This window comes from Danio rerio, chromosome 4, assembly GCF_049306965.1.
Source record: "Danio rerio strain Tuebingen ecotype United States chromosome 4, GRCz12tu, whole genome shotgun sequence".
In the NCBI taxonomy this organism is placed as follows: domain Eukaryota; kingdom Metazoa; phylum Chordata; class Actinopteri; order Cypriniformes; family Danionidae; genus Danio; species Danio rerio.
The window spans coordinates 11,359,434-11,380,784 of record NC_133179.1 but is presented as its reverse complement, the minus strand read 5'-3'; the positions used below and the strand labels follow the sequence as shown (position 1 = coordinate 11,380,784).

At 33.3% G+C, this 21,351-nt stretch overlaps 1 protein-coding gene across 9 annotated transcripts in view; it reads left to right on the top strand.

Annotated features, from left to right (window-relative positions):
• Positions 1-21,351, top strand: part of LOC108179116 (stabilin-2) — a 46,987-nt gene that overhangs the window by 958 nt on the left and 24,678 nt on the right. Inside the window, exons 3-9 of one of the 9 annotated variants that reach the window (XR_012401944.1) lie at positions 1,190-1,287; positions 12,600-12,715; positions 13,815-13,885; positions 16,323-16,472; positions 19,438-19,601; positions 20,241-20,359; positions 21,250-21,347. The exons of 1 other annotated variant lie outside the window; for it this stretch is intronic. Coding sequence is in view for 6 of the 8 variants with exons in the window: in XM_073947062.1 (XP_073803163.1) it covers positions 12,683-12,715; positions 16,323-16,472; positions 20,241-20,359; positions 21,252-21,327 (378 nt within the window). In the remaining 2 variants the exon portion in view is untranslated. Of the gene's footprint in view, positions 1-1,189; positions 1,288-8,365; positions 9,557-10,741; positions 10,832-12,599; positions 12,716-13,814; positions 13,886-16,322; positions 16,473-16,546; positions 17,975-19,437; positions 19,602-20,240; positions 20,360-21,249; positions 21,348-21,351 lie in introns of those variants that run through there. 7 more of the 9 variants (XM_073947067.1, XM_073947069.1, XR_012401945.1 and 4 more) reach the window with 7 other exon arrangements.

The window sequence follows — 21,351 nt, the reverse complement described above, 5'->3', positions numbered from 1 at the left end:
GGGAGGAACGTTTCATCCTCCCCCTTCATTCACGCCGACACTCACACATATTGCAGTGATCTGGCTGGGATGGAACCAGCGACCTCTTAACCCTTGAGGCAATGCTCTACCGCTGAGCCACAGTCACATACCTAATGATGTGCTGGAACTTATATTTGACCTGTTCGCCTGTAGGTTAGGCAAAGAGCAAAAGTGAGCTGAGCCTGGATTCGAACCCAAATTTCTCTGACATCGTTAAACATGTGCTCAGCCTGACATGTTTCTGATTGAAAGCTGAACGCTCTAACCACTGAGCCACAGAGCTTGTACATGTCTTGAGGTTTATAATCCGAATTTTGTTGGATCCTGTGAGCATATTAACAGTGAAACTCAAGCAGTAGTGGGATTCAAACCCGAGTCTTCAAAACATAAATCTAATGCTCTAACCACTGTACCATGGAACTAGTGTTTTACATCGAGGTTGTATTTCGAGTTTTGTTGGATCCCCTAAGAATTTTAACGGTGAAATACAAGCAGCTGTGGGATTCAAACCCGGGTCTTCAAAATGGAAATCTAATGCTCTAACCACTGAACCATGGAGCTTGTGCTGTCTCTGAGGGTGTAATGTGGGATATGTTGGATCCCCCAATGATTTTAACAGTGAAATTCAAGCAACAGTGGATTCAAACCCGGGTCTCCAAAATGGAAATCTAATGCTCTAACCACTGTACTATTGAGCTTGTGTCTTCCATGATGGCTGTAATTTGAGTTTTGTTGGATCCCCAAAAAATATTGACAGTGAAATTCAAGCAAAACCTGCTGTCTGAGGCTTTTAATTTGAGGTTTGTCGTATCTTTATATAATTTTCCACAGTGAAATTCCAGCAGCCGTGGGATTCAAACCCAGGTCTTCAAAGGGGAAATCAAATGCTCTAACCACTCAGCCAATGAATAGTCTACACGTTATACGTTTAATGACGTCTTCATATATCCACTTAGAAAACTATGATTTAAAGATATGTGACAGCAAGATTTGAACCCTGGGCTCTTGTGTGGAATCCCAATGCTCTAACCACTGAGCCACAGAGTTTGGTTTATGGTGATGAAGATGAAGCTGCTAAGAATCATTTGTTAAACAGGGCTTTAATGAGAGATTTGATGCATATGAGCACTTGTAATTCCCATTCTTTAATTGTTCCTCTGCTTTTAAGCCCCCCCATCTGGAGCAGTAGGAGGTGAGCACCAAGCGAGCATTTAGGAGTTAAGTGCCTTGTTCAAGATCAAGTTACTTCGAAGGAATCAGAACCAGGTACCACCCAACATGAATAGTCCAAGTCCAACTCACTGACCACTAGGCCACAGCTACCCAACCCTTTGGTTACTCTGTTACCACATGCTTTAGATAACTGAATGCTGCTGTTTAATAATTACTTAGAAATTGACAGATATTTCATCAAATAGAAGTTGGTGTTGAAACAAATGACTAAACCAGTTTTTATGAAGTTCATTAAATATAGGAAACTGGGTTATTTAAGTATTGACACAAAATTACAAACAATCATGATTCTTATGAAGAACTTTATTAATTATTCAAGCAATAAACAGCATCATTTGAACATTTAGATACTCTGTAGATGAACTGGAGTCCTGCAGATCTTGATTAGCTGCTGCAGGTGTTTTTAATCAGACTGAGGCTCATCAGGATCAGGAGCTACGTTAGACACACAAACATCATCTATCAACTGTTGTCCACATGAGGGAGCTGACTCACATTAACAAAAGAAACAGAGTATTGAACTTGACTAAACTGAGGCAATCCAGACCCCCGTCCCTTCTCTCCCCGTTTCGGTTACCATCACTTCCTTTCTAGAGGGGTTAACCCTCCAGAAAGGAAGTGATGGTAACCGATACAACAGAACACAAACACAAAAGTGAGTCTTACCTGACCATCAGCAGATGTCCAAAACGGCTGTCCAAATGTCCTGGAGCTCTGCTTCTGTCAATGGTCCAAGCACATCCCTTATTTCCTAGAGGAAATCCAGAAATAAAGACACTGTCAAACAACAGATCTAAACATCAGACTCTGACAGATATTCTAAGCAATACTTAATAAATAAATAACATTCATGCTTACTAGACAAATATTTGCAAGTCTACAGGTAACGATTCACTGAATCAATGATCTATTTAGAGCAAGTCTACATTTAATGATTCAATGATTCAAATGACCCATTTAGAGCAAGTGTACATGTAACGATTCACTGATTCAATGATTCATTTAGAGCAAGTCTGCAGGTAACCATTCAATGATTCATTTAGAGCTAGTCTACAGGTAACAATTCACTGAATCAATGATTCAGTCAAAGCAAGTCGACAGGTAACAATTCACTGAATCAATGATTCAGTCAAAGCAAGTCTACAGGTAACGATTCACTGATTCAATAATCCATTCAGACTAAGTCTACATTTATTGATTCACCGATTCAAATGACCCATTTACAGCAAGTCTACAGGTAACGATTCACTGATTCAATGATCCATTTAGAGCAAGTCTACAGGTAACAATTCATTGACTCAATGATCTAGTCAGAGCAAATCTACAAGGTAACGATTCACTGGTTCAAATGATCAAGTCAGTGCAGATCTACAGTAACCAATTCATATGATCCAAATTAAGGCTCATCCATTTAACTGGTTGCAAATTGCATGTAATGTCCTCTGAAGTGCACTTTGCAGTGAAAACAAATTACTGACTAACCAATGTAAAATTGTTAAATATCGGTGCAAATATAAAAAAAAAAATCAAAATAATATTTTCAGGCATTAAAATAATGTACATTTTTATTTTCTTATTATTATTTTTGATTCATTGAGTGTATAAAGGTTGTGACCCATTTCTATTTTAAAATGCAGTAAAGTTGTTTGGTGTCACAGAATCGACAACTGGAGTTTACAAATAAATGTAAGTGCAGCATTTTTCTAGGATAGTTGTGCAAAAAAGTTATAAATAAAGAGTTATAAAAATATTAATAAAATAATTAAATATGATAAATACATACAAATAAACATACACAAGCTAAATACAAACATGCATAAATAAACAAAGACGCAGCCTGCAATGTTCCTCACTATGTGTTTTATGTTTGTCATTTATTGTACAACAAGTGCAACAAAAGAATTTAATATAATCTGGCTGCAAATCTGTTTACATGTACTCTAAGCAGTGGTGAAAGAGTACTGAAAATCATACTTAAGAAAAAGTACCATTACTTTCCTAAAAATGTCGCGCAAGTAGAGTAAAAGTATGTAAATATTACTCAAAGTAGGAGTAAAAAGTAGAGCTTTCAAAAGTACTCAAGAGTAGTAAGAATTACGCTATAAAAGCTGATGGATGCATTTACATTTAATTTGTGCATGTGTGTGTAAACGTAACATTCTGTAGTGCATCTAGTTATTGCCCAGCAGGCACAAAGACGTTAATATTAGGTTAGATTTAGGTTGTGATATCAGGTGACCAAAATTCAAGGTCTAGCCAGCGTCTAAGGACAACATTATTTTGGATGTCCAATAATGACATCAAATGACATTGATATTTGGTTAATTTTAGGTTGTTTAAAAATGCAATGTACAACGTCAATCTGATGTCATGTTGATGTCTTGTGTCTGCTGGGTGTTTAAGGCCATTTCGGTCATCATACAGTAAACATACGTTGTCTTCTCATCAGTGACATGCATTGAAACAGTCTCTGGGTTATGTATTTTTTTACTTGGGTCAATACATATAAAGATTTTGAACATCTTCTTGGGCATTTTTAATGCTTCCAAACAGTTTGCTGCAATTATAAATCGCCCATGTCTTGAGGTAGTTCATTATGATGCAATTTACCTTCTATGTGCGATTTGATTGGACGGGAATCAATATATATATATATATATATATATATATATATATATATATATATTATTATTATTATTATTATTAAAATTTATATTGGTGTATTTTCTATTTTAGCTGATTTCAATCGATTTCTACACCAGCATCAGTACTTTCTGTTTGTTTGTTTGTTTTTTTGTTTTAAACAAATTGCATGTTTTTTAATGAAAATAATTTAAAAATAGTAGTTATTTTCCATATAATATATGCTTTTAATATATATTTCCATATATTTAATATATTTCCATATAATATATGCATTTTTTCTTCTTTAATTACAGCCTTGGATGTGACAATGATAAACAAAAAACATAAATTTTAAGACATTCATATTTAAGGCAGTGTTGGAAAAAAAATGTTTCCATTAAAGCCCTGAAAGGACAAAAATTTCCATGTCCAAACACTGTCATAAAAACATTTTTTTAACTTTCCCTCTCTTATATTTTTCATCAGTTCTAATCATAATAACCAAATTTCCTTTATTGTCAGAATTGTAGTCTTTTACATGCTTTCTTTACAAAATGTGAAAAGTAGTACTGATTTTAACGCAAAAAAGAAAAAATAAGTCAAAACATTGTTTTTATGACACCTATAACTCTCAATTTTTTTTTTACCAGTTTTGCACCAGTTTATCAGGAAGTGATGATTTAGTTCTCTTTGACTCATTGAAAGGATATTTTGGTTTATTCACAAATGTTTTATGTGATATTCCAGTTTAGCAAATGTTAATTCCTATCTTTGGATGAAAACATAGCTATTGTCTGTGGCTGCAATATACAGTGCTCAGCATAATTGAGTACACCCCATTCTAAAATTTTTTATTTTTATCAATTTCTCAATAAATATAGGCAATGTATTTTGGTGCATTTAAACAAAACAGATTTATTAAACAGATATATTTATTAAAATAATATTTTAGTCATTAAACATATTTAGAAATTGAAAGATAATGCAATTAAATTCAAGCAAAATATTGAAAAAAATAATTATAATCTACAAAATTTCAACCAAATGTTTCTTTTTTTTTTGCTTCTCTTGATTTTTCTTCTTTTTTTATTTATATTTAATATTTTTCTATAACATATAAATCTGGCTGTACTAGTTTTTGAACCGTTATTATGAGTTGTTTTTGTTAGATTAGCTCCAGATTTGGCTTCAGTACTGACTGATCTAATGTATATGCACAAATATAAAAGTGTATAGCTTCCTATTAAAAATATCAATTTAAAAGATGGGGTGTACTTATATATGCTGAGCGCTGTAGCTCTAGAGAAAGATACCTTTCAGAAAAAAAAAGACTCAAGCTTCATATATCTATTTGGTTTTAAGTAAACCAGTGTTAACACAAACGTTGTCTAAAATCTACCATATTAAAGAAAAACTGCATTTTCTCCAGGTGAAATCAAATTCAAGGTGTTCAGGGGCTTCTGAACTTCTATATGAAAATCAAGCTTACTTAAATAAAAAATAAAAAAAAGTGTGACCAAGGAATAAAACATTTGAAGATTTAAGTTTGATTAAAACAAATAATAAAATCAAGACTCATTAACCATCTTTGACCTACAGTAATATTCATAGCAAGGATGTGGCCTGATGGGGGGATTTCTAGTACAAATTATTTATTTTTGTCAAACTTTTTACAAAAACACATATTCAAACCACACACTTGACATGTAGCATACCAGCATACCCACACAATTAAAGCTGCATATAATTTTCATAAGACATGAATAAAGCGAGCATTTTCTTAATATGCCAAACTTGAAAAAAAAAATGGCACCATCAAGTAAAATATTTCACAAATTTAAATTATAAAGCCTCTCCATAGAATGAAAGCCTAGATATTAAGAAAAAATTCATCATTTTATAGTTAAATGATACTAAATAAAAACAGTTTAATGGGTTTAAATGATAATTTTTTGTCCAAAAGTCCTGAAGGAACTTTTTGCAAGTGTAGAAGGAAACAAGGGTGAAGTATTCAAATGTCAATAAAAACACTTACATTTATGCTGTTAGAATAAACACAGGGAAAATTATTTAAAAAAAAACTAAACTGAAATGGAGAAACATGTGCAAAGGTTTGCATGAGTGTTTAGTATGTCTGAGTAAAATATTAATATTTGTATGATTCTACAAATGTCTGATCACATCTTGTCTAAGTTTCCAATAAAATATTGTCATCTTTCTTTCTAGGAAATGTTAATTTGTCAGAATATAGGGTTATTCAACTAAACTGATTTCTGAACTCTTGCGAAAATAAAATGTGTTGTCTTTAAATGGATATAAGCTATGAATATAATCTGAAAACATGTCACCATATTTATGCCAAAAAAAATCTAAATAAAAACAACAAAAAACATGTTTTACTCATAAATATAAATGATTTCAAATCGGCAAAACATTTCAAGTGGATCTCTTTTTTCCATGGTTGATTAACAAGCTAAAACAATGTACACTGAAAAAAATGTCTGCAAAATTGTTGCAAACTATTTATTTGTGTTGAATTTAAACTAATAAAATTTAGTAATGTTCAGCATAAACAAATTGTTTACAACCACCTAACTTCGAAAGTAAACTCAAGGAATCATCTTTGAATAATTTTTTCAGTTTAAAAAAACACACATTATTTGTTCAAGTATGCACCTTTCATTGATTGTTTAACTATTTTAATGTGCAAAATATAAGGAAGAAAATAAAACGGAAAAATGTATTAGCTTTTATAGTTAAATCAAACTGTAGAAGTCAAGTAAAAGTACAAATCCTCCAAAATGACACTTAAGTAATCAAGTAAAATTACTTGAGTATTTTACACCCCTGTTATTATACTTCACACGAGTAATAATTTGTATCATTAAAACAGTAGTATATGAAACAATGAAAGCAACGTTTACTATAAATGTACCACAATCATATTGCATTACCCGCTTCAACATTAAATAACTCTTGCACAATATTAAACCTTAAATACCTCTTTTGAACAATATTCACCTTTATTACCTCTCTTGCACAATATCCTGCACAACGTTGTTCAGTCTCATGTTAAAGTACTTGTATAGCCTGTCTTATGTAGTTTAAGTATTTTATTTTATTTTATTTTATAGTAAATGTTAGTTATGCATAGTTTTTTTTTTAAATAGCTCTTATGTCCAGTGTCGTGTTTGTATTTATGATTAATCTAGCACCGTTGTCCTGCGAGACACAATATTTTATTCCTCTAGCTGAATGACAAGCAAACTCCACTTTACTTGACTTGAAGTATTTGTACAAAGAAAAAGACAGAATAAGAACATGTAAGAACAATAGTTGAAGTAAAGTTGGTTTAATATACCCATATTTGATCTTCCTCCTTAATAATATCATTTTAGAAAAGTACTCTATGTAAATTCCAATTAGAGAAATCATAATGTAAATTAAATAGTGCCAATGTTGTCAAGTGGTGCTCGCTGCAGAGTCATTTGAGGAGAGGTGAGCTCCAGAGAGGGGGAGCTTAAGCTTGAGCTCCACTTTTTTGCACTTCTTCTACGAGTGATGTCACTGGTTAGGGGTGGGGTTGGTGTACGCATTAAAACAGCTTACAGGAGGAGGAGCGACAGCTCATGCTCCCCCTCTCTGGAGCTCACCTCTCCTCAAATGGCTCTGCAGCGAGCACCCTCTCAATGTTGTTTTGAAGTCATATTTACATGCAATTTCACACCAAAATATTTAAACTACCATGTTAAACAATATATAAAGCGTGTCACAAGTTGTCACTGAACGAATGTACGAATATAAAACCAAATTTACCGAGTATGAAAGCATGTCTGGTAAACAGTGAATATGTAGATTGAGGTAAATTTGTTTTTATGTTCGCCCATTAGTTGTGACACGCTCCCTCCATTGTTTACTATGGTACTATATTGCAAAATTGCATGCCAGTATAATTTGTATAATAAGCAACATTGGCACTATTTATTTGACTGAACAATGTAGTACTTTTGTCATTGGTCAAACATGAACAAATGTGCGAATATAAAACTAACTTTAGCCCAATTATTACAATTGACTTTGAACAATGTACTTTGGTAGTCATTGACTGCTAATATAATTTCACTATTTAGAATTTTCTTACTTTTCTGAAATTATATTATTAAGGAGAAAGTCTGAATATAATGTGAATCTTAAACCAACTTTACCTCAATACCACCATAATCAAACAATTCATGATTGAGGTAAAGTTGGTTTTATATTCACAAATTAGATCAGTGACAACTTGTGACACGCTTACTATATAATATATATTAATATATTAATTAAGCTTAATATATAATAATAATATATTAAATTGTTTACCATGCTTTGAATATTCGCTGAAATCGCATGTAAATATAACTGAAAACAACATTAGCACTATTTATTTGACTGAACAATGTTGTACTTTTAATAGTCATTGGCATTTAGAGTTATTAAGGAGAAAGTCTGAATGTGTGAGTGTAAAGCCAACTTTACCTCAATAGAACAATACTGTAAATATACTCACAGGTGAGTCGAGTTTCACTGCATTCCTCCACTTTATCGCAGCGTGTGTCGGTTGTTTTAGTTGATATGTTGTTTAGTATATAGTATATATGTTGTTTAGTGACTTTAAAACACTCTCACTGAGCTGTCATCTTCAGTATTCAAAACAGTTCACTATCCAAAACAAATGCCATGCTGCCAAGAAGCTGTCAGACTAAACGTGAAGGCGCGAGCACTGCCTAGTGGAGCGGATGGAGAACTGCATGACAGATTCTAACACATAATCGTATAATAATAAAGCCTGCAGGGTTAAATATGTATCAAAGTTGGCTAGACGAAATTAAAATCACTCAAACACAATTTAAGTCATTCAAACTCAAGCTAAAGTCGATTAATGTGCACAATGCATATGACCAAAGTTGATTGTCAGCTCCCTCTTGTGGCTCCCCTCCTGAAAAAAAACTGCTTAAACCAGCCTATGCGGATTGGCTGGTTTTAGCTGGTCAACCAGGCTGGTTTTAGTTAGGCTAAAGGATAACCAGCTAAAACCAGCTATGTCAGCTGGTTTTAGCTAGTCATTTTCCAGCCTTGCCAGCTACTAGGACCAGACTGGAAATGGCTGGAAACAGGAAGTGGCCAAAACCTCTCTAAAACCAGGCTGGTTAACCAGCTAAAACCAGCCAACCAGCCTAGGCTTTTTTTAGCAGGATCATAAATGTATCAGAAGGATTAATTTGTAATCAGTACAGGACAAACGTCAATATTAGCCAGTTCCAGGTAAGATGACATTTCATGCATTTTGTAACCTTGATTTTTGTGTGTGTCTGGGCTTATGTTAAAAGAAAGCCAGCTTTGACCAATGAGTTCAGCTGTTAAATTGAGAGATGTACTGTTGTGTTGAATGCAAGCACATGCTCAAATTGTAAACAAGACTTTTCGTTTTGCAAATTTGTCTTTATTTGTTTAAAATTATGGTGTGGCGAAGCAGTGGCGCAGTAGGTAGTGCTGTCGCCTCACAGCAAGAAGATTGCTGGTTCGAGCCTCGGCTCAGTTGGTGTTTCTGTGTGGAGTTTGCATGTTCTCCCTGTGCTCGTGTGGGTTTCCTCCGGGTGCTCTGGTTTCCCCCACAGTCCAAAGACATGCAGTACAGGTGAGTTGGGCTAAATTGTCCGTAGTGTATGAGTGAATGTGTGTGTGGATGTTTCCCAGAGATGGGTTGCGGCTGAAAGGGCATCCGCTGCGTAAAAACTTGCTGGATAAGTTGGTGGTTCATTCCGCTGTGGTGACCCCAGATTAATAAAAGGACTAAGCTGACAAGAAAATGAATGAAATTATGGCGTAGCATGTTAGCTCACAGTTAGACACATTTGTTTACATATTCATGCAGTGCGATTGGGTTGTTGTCATGACATTGCGTTTCCAAAAATAAATATGGTCATCGTTTTCCCCCAAACAATTATTTCACAAAAATTAGTTTACAGCAATTTTCAGAACATTCCCTGGATTTAAATGGTTTGAGTAAAATTGTAATTATTACTCTTACAATTTTTTAGTTTTTAAATCAAATGCTTATGTTTTTCAGATGCCACATTTTTGAAAGCCTGCTTCATGCAGATCCAGTGTCAAGCATGGTTTGCTTCTTATTGTGGCTTCTTTTGGTTCCAGCAGTTGGACAAAAAAAAAAAAAAAAACCTTTGGGTTGTGTTTTTGTAATTGAGCCACTAGATGGAGACAAGGGACTGTCTTTATTTTGTAAACGAGTCAGTGACTGAATCATTCATACGTTTTTCATCCCAATTTCGTCAAAAACATGAAATATTGACTGAATATTTGCATTTGTTTGCTGAGTTATACAAAAACAACACGGTCAACCACACAATTTTATTATCCATTGCCTCTTAATCATATTCAAATATAACACAGTCAAATATAAAAATGAAACCAATATTAGTGCGTTTAGTTCGTTAGATACTTAGTTAGTTGCGGGCACACTTTACGGTTGTTGTTGTTGTTTTAATGCATGCTCACTGTATAACATGCCTAGAGTTCATTTGAATAATTCTTACTAAAAATTATTTATATTAAATTATTATTTTATATCTGAAGTATGATTGTTTATTTATTTATTAGCAAAATTGACATAAAAAATCTCTTTGAATTATTGATTTGCTATATTTTTAATTTTCTTGTCATTTTAACATTTCTCCTAATTCTAATGGTTATTTCTATTTTCTCGTTTCTTTTTTGTGTATTTAATAAAGCAGTAGAACTATTTTTCATGAGTTCTAATATCTGTGATTACAGTAATAATAATGCTTCATTTGTTTATTATCAGATGAGCAGAAAGAGAAGATGCATGTACAGCCAGCTGTTGCATGGAGACACATTGCTGACCATTGGTCATTCTTGTGACAAAATCCCCATTGTATGTACATTATACAGTCATTTTGTTTTCACAGCCTTCAGGAATTCAGCATGGACCTTTTTTTTTAGAATATCCATTTATTTTACCAAAAACACTGTTGTTCTAAATCTAAAGCTCTTTAGGCTTATATCAATGTTTCAATATGCTTTACAGCTGAGAGAAGAAACAGGTACACTAAACACCAATCACATGAAAAAATTTGTGTAAAAATGAAAATATTTATTTGGTCAAACTTAATTGTTGTTTATAGCATTAAAAAAAACATTAAAAAAAAAAAAGTAAAGCAAAAGTGTGTTCTCCAGAAAACAGTAAAGAACACATCAGTGTGTGAACACAACTGTGAAAAGAACACAACTGTGTGTCCATTACCTGCAGAAGCGGCATGTGGGCATAGGGTTTGGTCATCATTCACTGACAGCACTAGGCTCCGATGAATTCCTCTATTCTTTTAGAATTTAGGATTTAGAAAAGGAGAAAATAGGGTAGGTAAAAAAAACTATATATTTCAGATGGGTGGAAAACCAATTTTTTTCTGGACCAGAACAGCAGTGTCCCATCCCCATTGGCCTATATATTTTTACATTTGTGGAGTGTGTATGACTTTCTGCATAAGTGTAGCATTGTGATTGGTTGTGTTTAAAAAAGGCAAGCAAATTGATTCCTGTTAGAATTGTGTTTTAGGTAAAGAATTGTGTGTAGTGTTTTGAAAAAAAAGTGAAAATTGAGATCAAGGCTTTAAAATATCTTCTGCTTTTGGAGATTTGAGGTGTAGTTTTGCATTTTGAGTGAGAGGTTTCAGAAACTGTGTGACAAAAAAAAAAAAAAAAAAAAAAAAAAAAAAAAGATTTTGTGTGTAAACAGTTGGGAAAAAAATAAGCAAAGACATCCATGCTATATTTCAATTACATGCAAAATTGCTTGTTGGGTGTGAACCAGGGGTGTGCAAACGTTTGGTCCTGGACGGCTGGTCCTGCATAGCTGAGCTTCAATACTAATCAAACACACCTGAGCATGCTAATCAGTGTCTTCAAGATCACTTGAAACCTATTAGCACGCGTGTTTGATTAGAGTCAAGCTGCAGTCACACTGGCGTTTGATAATGCGAAATTCTGTCATGCGGCGCTGCAAAAGGGGAGGGATAAAACAAGATTATTAGACATAAAAAAAGCGAGGGATTGCTCCATATTATAAATTTCTGTCCAGAGAGGTCATGTTTTGATCCTCGATTGGTCTCAAACAGTCAAGTGATGCAATTTCGCAGGTCAGAGTTCACCGATCTTGAACTTTGCACTGCAGCAACCTGCAAAACTTGATGCATAACCCATGCGTTTCCGGTCTGACGCATTCGTGCGTATGCCAAAAAAAGTCTATGGAGGGGGAAAAAATTAATCTATGGGAGGAAAAGCCCAGTGACCGCAGCTTTAGAGCTAAACTAAACATTACACCGAAAGAACAAGATTAGTTGAATTAGAAACAGCTGCACCTCATTAACTGAAGGTGTGGTTTGAAATTGGTTTATAGCTTCACATTAATTGCAAATACCCCTCACCTTTTGGATTTCTAACTGGGTCAAATGCTTTTGTGACATGCTTACATAGGGTTTGATAAACTTGTTTTAAATGTAGCTGCTTGGTAGGTAGCTCATATTACTGAAGTTACATTGCAGGATTTCAGGGGAATGGAACATATTGTGAAAATATTCATCTCAAGAAAACTAAACATTTGTAGAGTGATTTAATATAATACATTGTATTATCTTCAACCCAAGCTATAGATGCATGTGCAGAGAGGAATGGAGGTTGCTCAGCCCATGCTGTGTGTAAGCATACTCTTCCCAGAAGGAGAATATACATGTGCCATCCAGGTCATGCAGGCAATGAAAAAGTATGTACTTGTAAATGTAAATGTGTACTTTTATAATTTGTTTGTATGGTAGTGTACACAATTAATAGTAAATGTTATTTACAACATCAAGTAACATATTAGATGACTAAGAAACTGTTTAATTTTACTTTCACATTGTATTTTAATGCCTTTGTGGACATCTTCCTTAAGCCATGAATCCATGCCTAGATGGTGTAAATGGGAAATGCCCTGTTGATGGTAACTAGTCACAAAAGCCCTAATAAAGAGGCTAGGACAAACTTACTAATTAAATGGTAAAAAAAATAAATAAATAAAATTTTTTGGATTGCTTGTAAAATTGTTATTACAGCAGGTGTGTCAGACTTAGTTCCTGAAAACCATATCCCAGTAAAATTCCTACAGATCTACATGTTTTCTACCATTCTTTAAGAATGAGTTTAAGCAAGTGTCTAATTAGGAGTAAAAGCCAAGTTTTGCAGATCTATAGCCCTTTAGGACATGGAGTTAAACACCTCTGCATTGAAGTATATAAAAACAATCATGTATAGCTAAAAATGTATTTTGTATACTTGAGTTTGGGGCACAAGCTTTAAATTTGTTTATTGCTTTTACAATGCAGATTGTGTTAAGACTGCTTGAAGTTTTACCCTCTTGAAGCGTTTAATTGCAACATTGACCAAAAACACCAGTCTCTAATTACAAAAATGCTCTCAGATCCTGGTTAAAAGTTATTTTAGGACACCAAAAATTCAATAAAATGGTGCCGCAACTGCAAAAATTTTTATAGCCCATGGACAAAAAAAAAAAAAAAAAAAAAAAAAAAAAAAAAAAAAAAACACACCATTCAACAGAAATAGGTTAAGAACATTTAATTAAAACCGAAACTTCAATTCCTAGAATCACAATCCTGCAATCACACAGATGGAGAGACTTGTAAAAGGCACCCTGCAGAAAAGTACAGTAAACACAAAAACAAGGATAAATTTGATCCCCAAAGCAACCAATTTATTTTAGGAAACGGCACAGTAGGGATCTGCATAAAAGGCAATTTGGGCAAGTTTAATCTTAATATTGACATGCATTTATTCTAGAAATTGTTTTTTTTTTTTTTTGACAGGAAAATTGTATTTATCTTGGAAATCATGGCCTCTACAGTATTTGTCTTAAGAACAAACTTATAGAATGCAGGTAAGAGTGAGAAATGCAGCATACAGGGGAGTGTTAAACTTAATGACTTGGTTGAAGCTGAAAACCAAGCTAAATATCTCATTTTAGTATACAGACATTAGTGTTATAAAGCCGTGAATCAGACATAACGGCACAATTATTAACAAAACTTGATTTCACAACAAGTATGCACAAAGGCTACGAAAACTTAAATGCTTAAACTGCAAACTTTAAATAATTTGCAACCATTTACAAGCATTTCCTGCAAACCTAAATGTAGCTTCGTTAACATTTTACATTTAAAGAGATTTGAGTGGAAACATTTAGCATGGTTGTCCAAATATCCTAATTCTTAAATTAAAACTTTTCAAAAAAGTGGGTTTAAAAAAAAAAAAAAAAATTCTTCGCAGTTAAACAATTGATTTGTCAAGTTAGTGCCTATAAAACTTGAACAGCCCAGATTTAAGGAATAGAAGATACCTCAAACCTTCTCCAATATACCTACCTGTAGTGTAGCCCAAGAAAGACTAATGGGACTTGATTAGCTCTACCAGGTGAAGTTAATTAATGTTTAAGCCAAACTCACTCTTGGAGCAGTACTTAAATGTTAACTCACCCTCACTTTCCAAACCTCTAACATGCACTTGTGGATCACAAAATAGTAAAGTTTAGTTACAGAATAGTAATGTTAATTATAGAAAATTGATAAAGTGTGAGAACATCTCTAGTTAAACTTACCTGCAGTTAAGACAGAGCTGATTAGATGGATCAGGTGGACAATTAGGGTGTAAGCTGAAATCATGCTCCTGCAGCACCCAAATAATTAGCTCACTTTCCAAACCACAAATTATCCTTTAGGAAATTAGAAAGTTAAAATTACAAATAATTAGATTTCAGGTGTATTTATTTAAAAGATTGAAGCAGCAAAGAGTTGAGCACTCAAAATAATTCACTCACCCTTACTTTCCAACCTCAACCTGTGGAACATAAGGATTAGTTTAAGAACGTAGGCAGAGGGACTTAGATTAACCAGGTGCATTTAAAATATAAGCAGCAAGAATTCAGCAGCACCCAATTGTTCACTTATCCTTACTTAACAAACCTGAGAAAATGACATCTTTGGGAGTCACATTAGAACTGATATCCCATGATGGGAAGCAGACACGCAAAAGTAAAAAAAAAAATAATAATAATATTAAAAAATTCTTCATGCATTTATTTAAGTTGCATCAAGAGTGAAGCAGCACCCAAGTGTTCACTTACCCTCACTTTCACACATCAACTTGTGGAACTTAAAAGGGTTGGACGAGGAACAAAGCTAAGGAACTTGAGTAGATTGAGGTGCATTTTAGATTTATAATTCAGCAGCACCCAACATGTTCACTCATTCATTTTCCAACAAACCTGGAAAGAAAAAAAAAAAAAAAAAAAGAAAAGAATTGTTGCAGCAAGAGTTACAGGTTACAGCAAGAGTTAAAAAAGGTTCTCACCCTCACTTTAAAACATAACCTGTCGAACCTAATAAAATGTTAGTCTAAGTACATAAGGCTGAGGAACTTTAACTAACCAGGTGCATTTAATTAAGTTTGAAGGAGAGAAGCAAAAATATAAAAAAAAAAAATTAAAATAATAATAATAAAAATGAGTTAAACCCGAGAAAATTAGACAGGCACTTGATTAGGTAGTTCAGGTGCAATCAATTGTGGTTAAAGCTTAACTAGAATAATAAGTTAATGAAAAACTCACCTTATTTCCAAACCTTTAACCTGCGAAGCCAAACAAACAGTATGTTAAAGATTAAGCACACCATTAGAATCCACCAATACCATACAAAGAAAGGAAAAAGGCCTTATAACAAGTATTGGTAGAAACGGTTTCATTTACCTTTACTAAAAGCAGGATATTAAACAACAAGTGACAATGCCGCCCTGCAAAACAATAACTGGAATAAAAATAAGCATTTTAAAAATGAATAAATCCCTTACTAAAAGTCACCATTCAAGAACCACAAGCACTGCTCCCATGAAGCTGTTTACAGCAAATGGCTGAAGCTGGCTATTTAAGCACTAGAGGTACAAAGAGTCTAGAATCTCATTGGCTGACAAGTTGAACGATCGTTTGCTCGTTAAAAGATTATGCAAGCTGACTGGCTGGCAGACTGCAGTAGTGAACCTATTAGCTTGCAGCACAAGCTGAAAGATCAGTCAGGATTGTTGACGCAAGTGACTGATATCTGCTGACACTTTAAACAGTAACTTATATAGGAACAGATATATACTAACTCAAAAAATTTCAATGATTATTTAGTAAACGCAAAATTTAAAATTTAATGGTGCCATTGTAAGCTGAAGCACAACATTTTTAACCTTCAAATAGTCTTTATATCTACATAACATAATGAAAATTAGTAACATGTACTGTGATGTGATTTGACTAATATGTTTTGCTTTTTGTACAGTCAATAGATCTTCTAAAGCGGACTCCTGAAAACACCAGAATCATGAGGTACCACATAGTGTGCTGCCGGACCCTCCTTCCACAAGACCTCATGCAGCCTCGTAACCTGACCACACTTTCTGGGGACATCCTCTCCATCACATACTCTGAGGTACAGTGTGCCTGATGCATAAGCAAATAACACGACAGCAAATGAAACATATTAAGCACACGATTTGTTTCCAGGATACTATATACATCAATAACAAGGCCAAAGTGCTGTTCAGCGATATTGAAAGCAGCAATGGGACTCTGTTGGTTAGATTGCTGGTAATCATGACAGTTTCCATATTGTAAAATGACATTTCATTTTACTTCAGCACATCACCATATTTGACAGAGAAACATAGTTGGTTTGATGGTATTAAGACAACTTGATTTTGTCAGATGATACAGTTTTCTTTTATTCTGCCACTATTAATGCTAGGTGCATTACCATAACATTTTTGTCTTTATTGTTAACTCCATAACTCCTATCTTTTGTTTGAAAGAAGTCTCTTAAATTTCCCAGTACTGGGTTGCGGCAGGAAGGACATCCGCTGCGTAAAACATATGCTGGAATAGTTGGCGGTTTATTCTACTGTGACGACCCCAGATAAATAAGGGACTAAGCCGAAGGAAAATGAATGAATGAATGAAGTCTCTTATATTTACCAAGGCTGCATTTGTTTTATCAAAACTGTTGTAAAATCAGTTAAATTTTGTGGTCCCCCGAACCCAGTTTTTCCCATCAGAGCGTGCTGAGCTCTGTCACAGTAAAATAATGTCTAGGGTTTCAAAACTGCTATATTATTTGTAATTAATCTGTTTGTTGTTGTTTTTTTTTTGTATATATACAGGTTGTTTTAGCTATGAAAAGCTATGAACAGAGATTAATGATGATGAATATATGTACAGGTTGCCAGTAATAATCAGAAGTATGCATTTAAATCTGAACATAATTGCTAACGTATACTCTTATAATATATACTACTATATACTTATACTATATACCTCTAAATTCTGTTGTATTACAGGCATTATTAAATGTCCAACATACTATCATTTAAATAACTGCCCTGCTTAACCCTTTAACTGCCTGCTCTATTAAATGGTTCACCACAAAGAATGACTGTTTTAAATAACGAATAATAACTACACTGCATTGTTGGTTTACAGAAAAATCAAACATAATCCTGTTGCACTTCTACACTTGATTTTGGTTTTACTGTAAAAAAAATACAAACAAGAAAGCATGTTAAATGAAAATCTGAAATATTTGATTGATAATTCAAAAACTAAAGATGATTTAGTGTTCAGAAATGTTTTATTTTGATTATGTTTTAAATAAATTGGTCTTACACTTCATATTTTCAGATTTTTCATATTATGTGTAATAATTCTGGTACTTTTACCATAAACTGACATATCAACCATTTGGTAGAGGCTGATATTTCAGAAATAGTGAGATGTCTTGAAAAAGAAAATGCAATTAAAACGAGATACTTTAATACTCCTTTTGTAATATCTACACATGCAAAAGGACCATCTGTAGCTTTGTGTTGGATAAAATGCGGTAAAATTGGAGATCATACCCACATTTTTTGTGACTGTCCTAAGATTCAGGAATTTTGGAAAAATGTTTAAAAAGAAATAGATAAGATATTAGATACAAAAATATCCCCTCGATCCAGTTATGTGCTTACTGGGAGCACTGTCCAAAGAAAGTTTATTAAGGAAACAAGATTTGTACTAAGGATATTATTACTGGTTGCAAAAAAATGATAACAGTACATTGGATGGAAGAAAGTTCTTCAAATGTGGCTCAGTGGATTCAGAGGTATACACGGGTCTGTATAATGGAAAAAATGACTGCATGCATGTCTACAAATGAAGGCTGATATTTTTCTGAAGAGGTGGAAAAGTATTTAGAGGTTGCTTAATCTATCATCATTGTAATTTGATGTAACTACAATGCAACACAATGTAACTTGATGTACAAATGTATCCCCTGTGAAGTAATTATGATGGCAATACCTTTTATTTTTATTTTTTATTTGTATTTTTTATTTCTATTTTTTTATTATTATTTCTTTTTTTTCATGCATCCATTCGTGTGTAAGCGGTAAAATTGTTGGGGAAAGGATTGTTCTGAAAAATATATATATATATATATTAAAAATTCTTAAATAAAAAGTTTTAAAAAAAAGAAAAATAAGAAAATGCATTAAGTGTATTAACTAGCAACATCAGGAGTGAAGAAATAAAATTCCAAATAAAAATTTGTGTTGGGGCAGTTAAAGGGTTAACTTGTAAATTCTTTTGCATTAAAAGCATTATTGAATGTTCACCATACATCTTATAAGGTTGCAGACATATTTTTGTATTAACCTATACATAAAAAGAACCTTTATACAGCATTCTCTAATCTTTACACTTATTTTGAGTTTTTTTTTTTTATTTATGCTTACTTTTAAGAACTTTTATTGTCATTTTCAAGAGTTTTCATTAACTGACCTGTTTAAAGCACAAATTATATAAAAATATAATGTAAATAATGAAAAAACTAAAAGTGTTAAGGTTATTAAGGTTGTGGATTCTGTTCATCGTTTTTCAGAGTTGCAATTATTTGACACATGCTTAATTATCCAAAACACAATGCACCTACAATGTCTAATTATTTAGACTGCCCTGCTTAAAGCACTCATTAAGATAAAAAGAATGAATTATAATTTATTATAATTTATATATATATATATATATATGTTGTTGTTGTTGTTGTTGTTGTTGTTATTATTATTATGATTGTTGTTATTGATTTTTATCATAATTTTTTTCGTTTAGTTTTTTGTTTGTCTACTTGTGTTGGTGTTTATTGTGTTAAGTGAATCATAAGTGTGTCGTTCTTGTCATATGTAAAGCACCACCATGTCAGAATGAATTGCTCCAAGGGGATTAATACACATTTAAACTAAAATTACTTTTTATACATATATACATTTTGCAGTAAAGGGTCATTTTATTTAAATTTTCAGAAGTATAGGTGTCAATATCTAAAAAGGTGCATTAAAGTTGATGTGATTTGTCTTTTGTTAAAGGAAGAAGACAAGCATCAAGTGATTTTCAGTGGAGTCTTTGAGCTCCTGCAGGACAGCTGAAATCACCTCTGAAACCAAGCAGTCAGTGCAGCTCTCTTTCTGAACACAAGAGGAAAATGTGATAAAGGATTTAAGGAAACAAATAAAAATAAAGAAGTGTTAAGGTTGTGGATTATTTCCATCTGCTTTAGTTTTCTTTGTGTTGTAATTATTTGACACATGCATGCTTAATTATCCTGCACCTGGACATCATTTTCAGTCAGGTTGAATGATGAAAATCCACACCATCATGTTGGTCTTTGGGAAATGGTGAACTGGTTGCAGTTAATACAGTACACTCAGAATTAAGAAACAAATATAATAGATTTTGCACCTGAAATGTTGGAAGAAGGTAAACAGGTAAGAGTACTTGCTTTAAGAATTGTGTAAAGATTATATGACGATGTTTGACACATTTTATACCTAAAACTACATGATATATAAAGATGTGTACATCAGATATGTTTTCTATTATTGAATTTCGTCAATGCAAGATGAGTTGGATGATTTATCAAAAATGAATCCATGTTATTCTGGTCGAGATCTTGACAGAATCATATTTTAGTTTTTATTCTCGCTCTCCTCTGGCTGAACATGAACATGTTGATACACTTATTGACCACAAGAGGGAGCTCATATTTCTTATCTGCCTAATACACATTATTTATTAACATGCCAATATTTACATTTCATCAAGTATAAAAATGTCAACATGAAAGTCGTTTTGGAATATAGTCAATAATAGTTGAAATCTCTTGCGGTAGAAACTGCAGTTTTTCACCCACTCCACTAGGCGGCAGAAGCAATGCTCAGCTCGACTCAACACGAATCAGGTGGGAAGACGTAGAACTTCAGATGACAGCAGCACGCTCGTCATGACAACGTGAGTAATGAAAACAAACAAACACCACGTTTTGCGTTTACAAACACGGGTTCAATGAAAATGTGTTGCACTGAATATAATATGAAATACTGAATGTTGTCGACTGAATAGAGCTGTTTACAAAGGTAATAAACGGTGGCTTGATTGTGTGGGCGTTTCCGCTGTTTACAACAGCAAATATTTTATTATGAGTTTCCAGAACATGTTTAATAAAGGCGGATTGAAATGCGGCATTGACCACAAGCCTAAATACTGGAATAGTAGCGAAAGAAATGTGATAGATTAGCTGAAACATTTATAAAAGTATAATTGAGTATTTACATTACAATGTATCTGCTTTTCTTAGGAACCGGAGGAACGTCTTTGTCCTAATAAAAAGTATTGTAAATCAGCACAAACGTAAAGACTTTTACACATATTTTACTGCACTTTTTGATTGAAATGAACACTTTGTCAGTCATCAAAATGTAGTTTCGATAATGAGTGTTTACACGCTGTCAAACAATGTGATTGACTGCAAATCTGACCAATGAGTGTAGAAATGATCGCGCTTCCCTTCCCGGATTGGTTATTTTTTGGGGCAACCGTGGGAGGAAAATTAAAAAAGGGGGCGTGTCTATGATTTTAGACATCAATTTTTTTTTAATCAAAAATCTAAAAGTATTTAATTAAACATTGACTTAAAAACAAATTTGAATATAAGAAACTGGTAAAATCCTGATCAAATTCCTAACCCACACTTGTTTTGATTACTAATCCTATATATATATATATATATATATATATATATATATATATATATATATATATATATATATATATTATTTATGTGTGCTTCTTTGCTCTTTAATTTTTCAGTTAACCTAACAATTTTTGTGTGCTTTCTCTAGAGAATGAGGGATGTGTTTGGACCGTACAGTCAACAGAAGCAGAGCTCCGGGACGTTTGGACTACATTTACTGGCGTGATGGACGTCTGCTGCGGACAGGTAA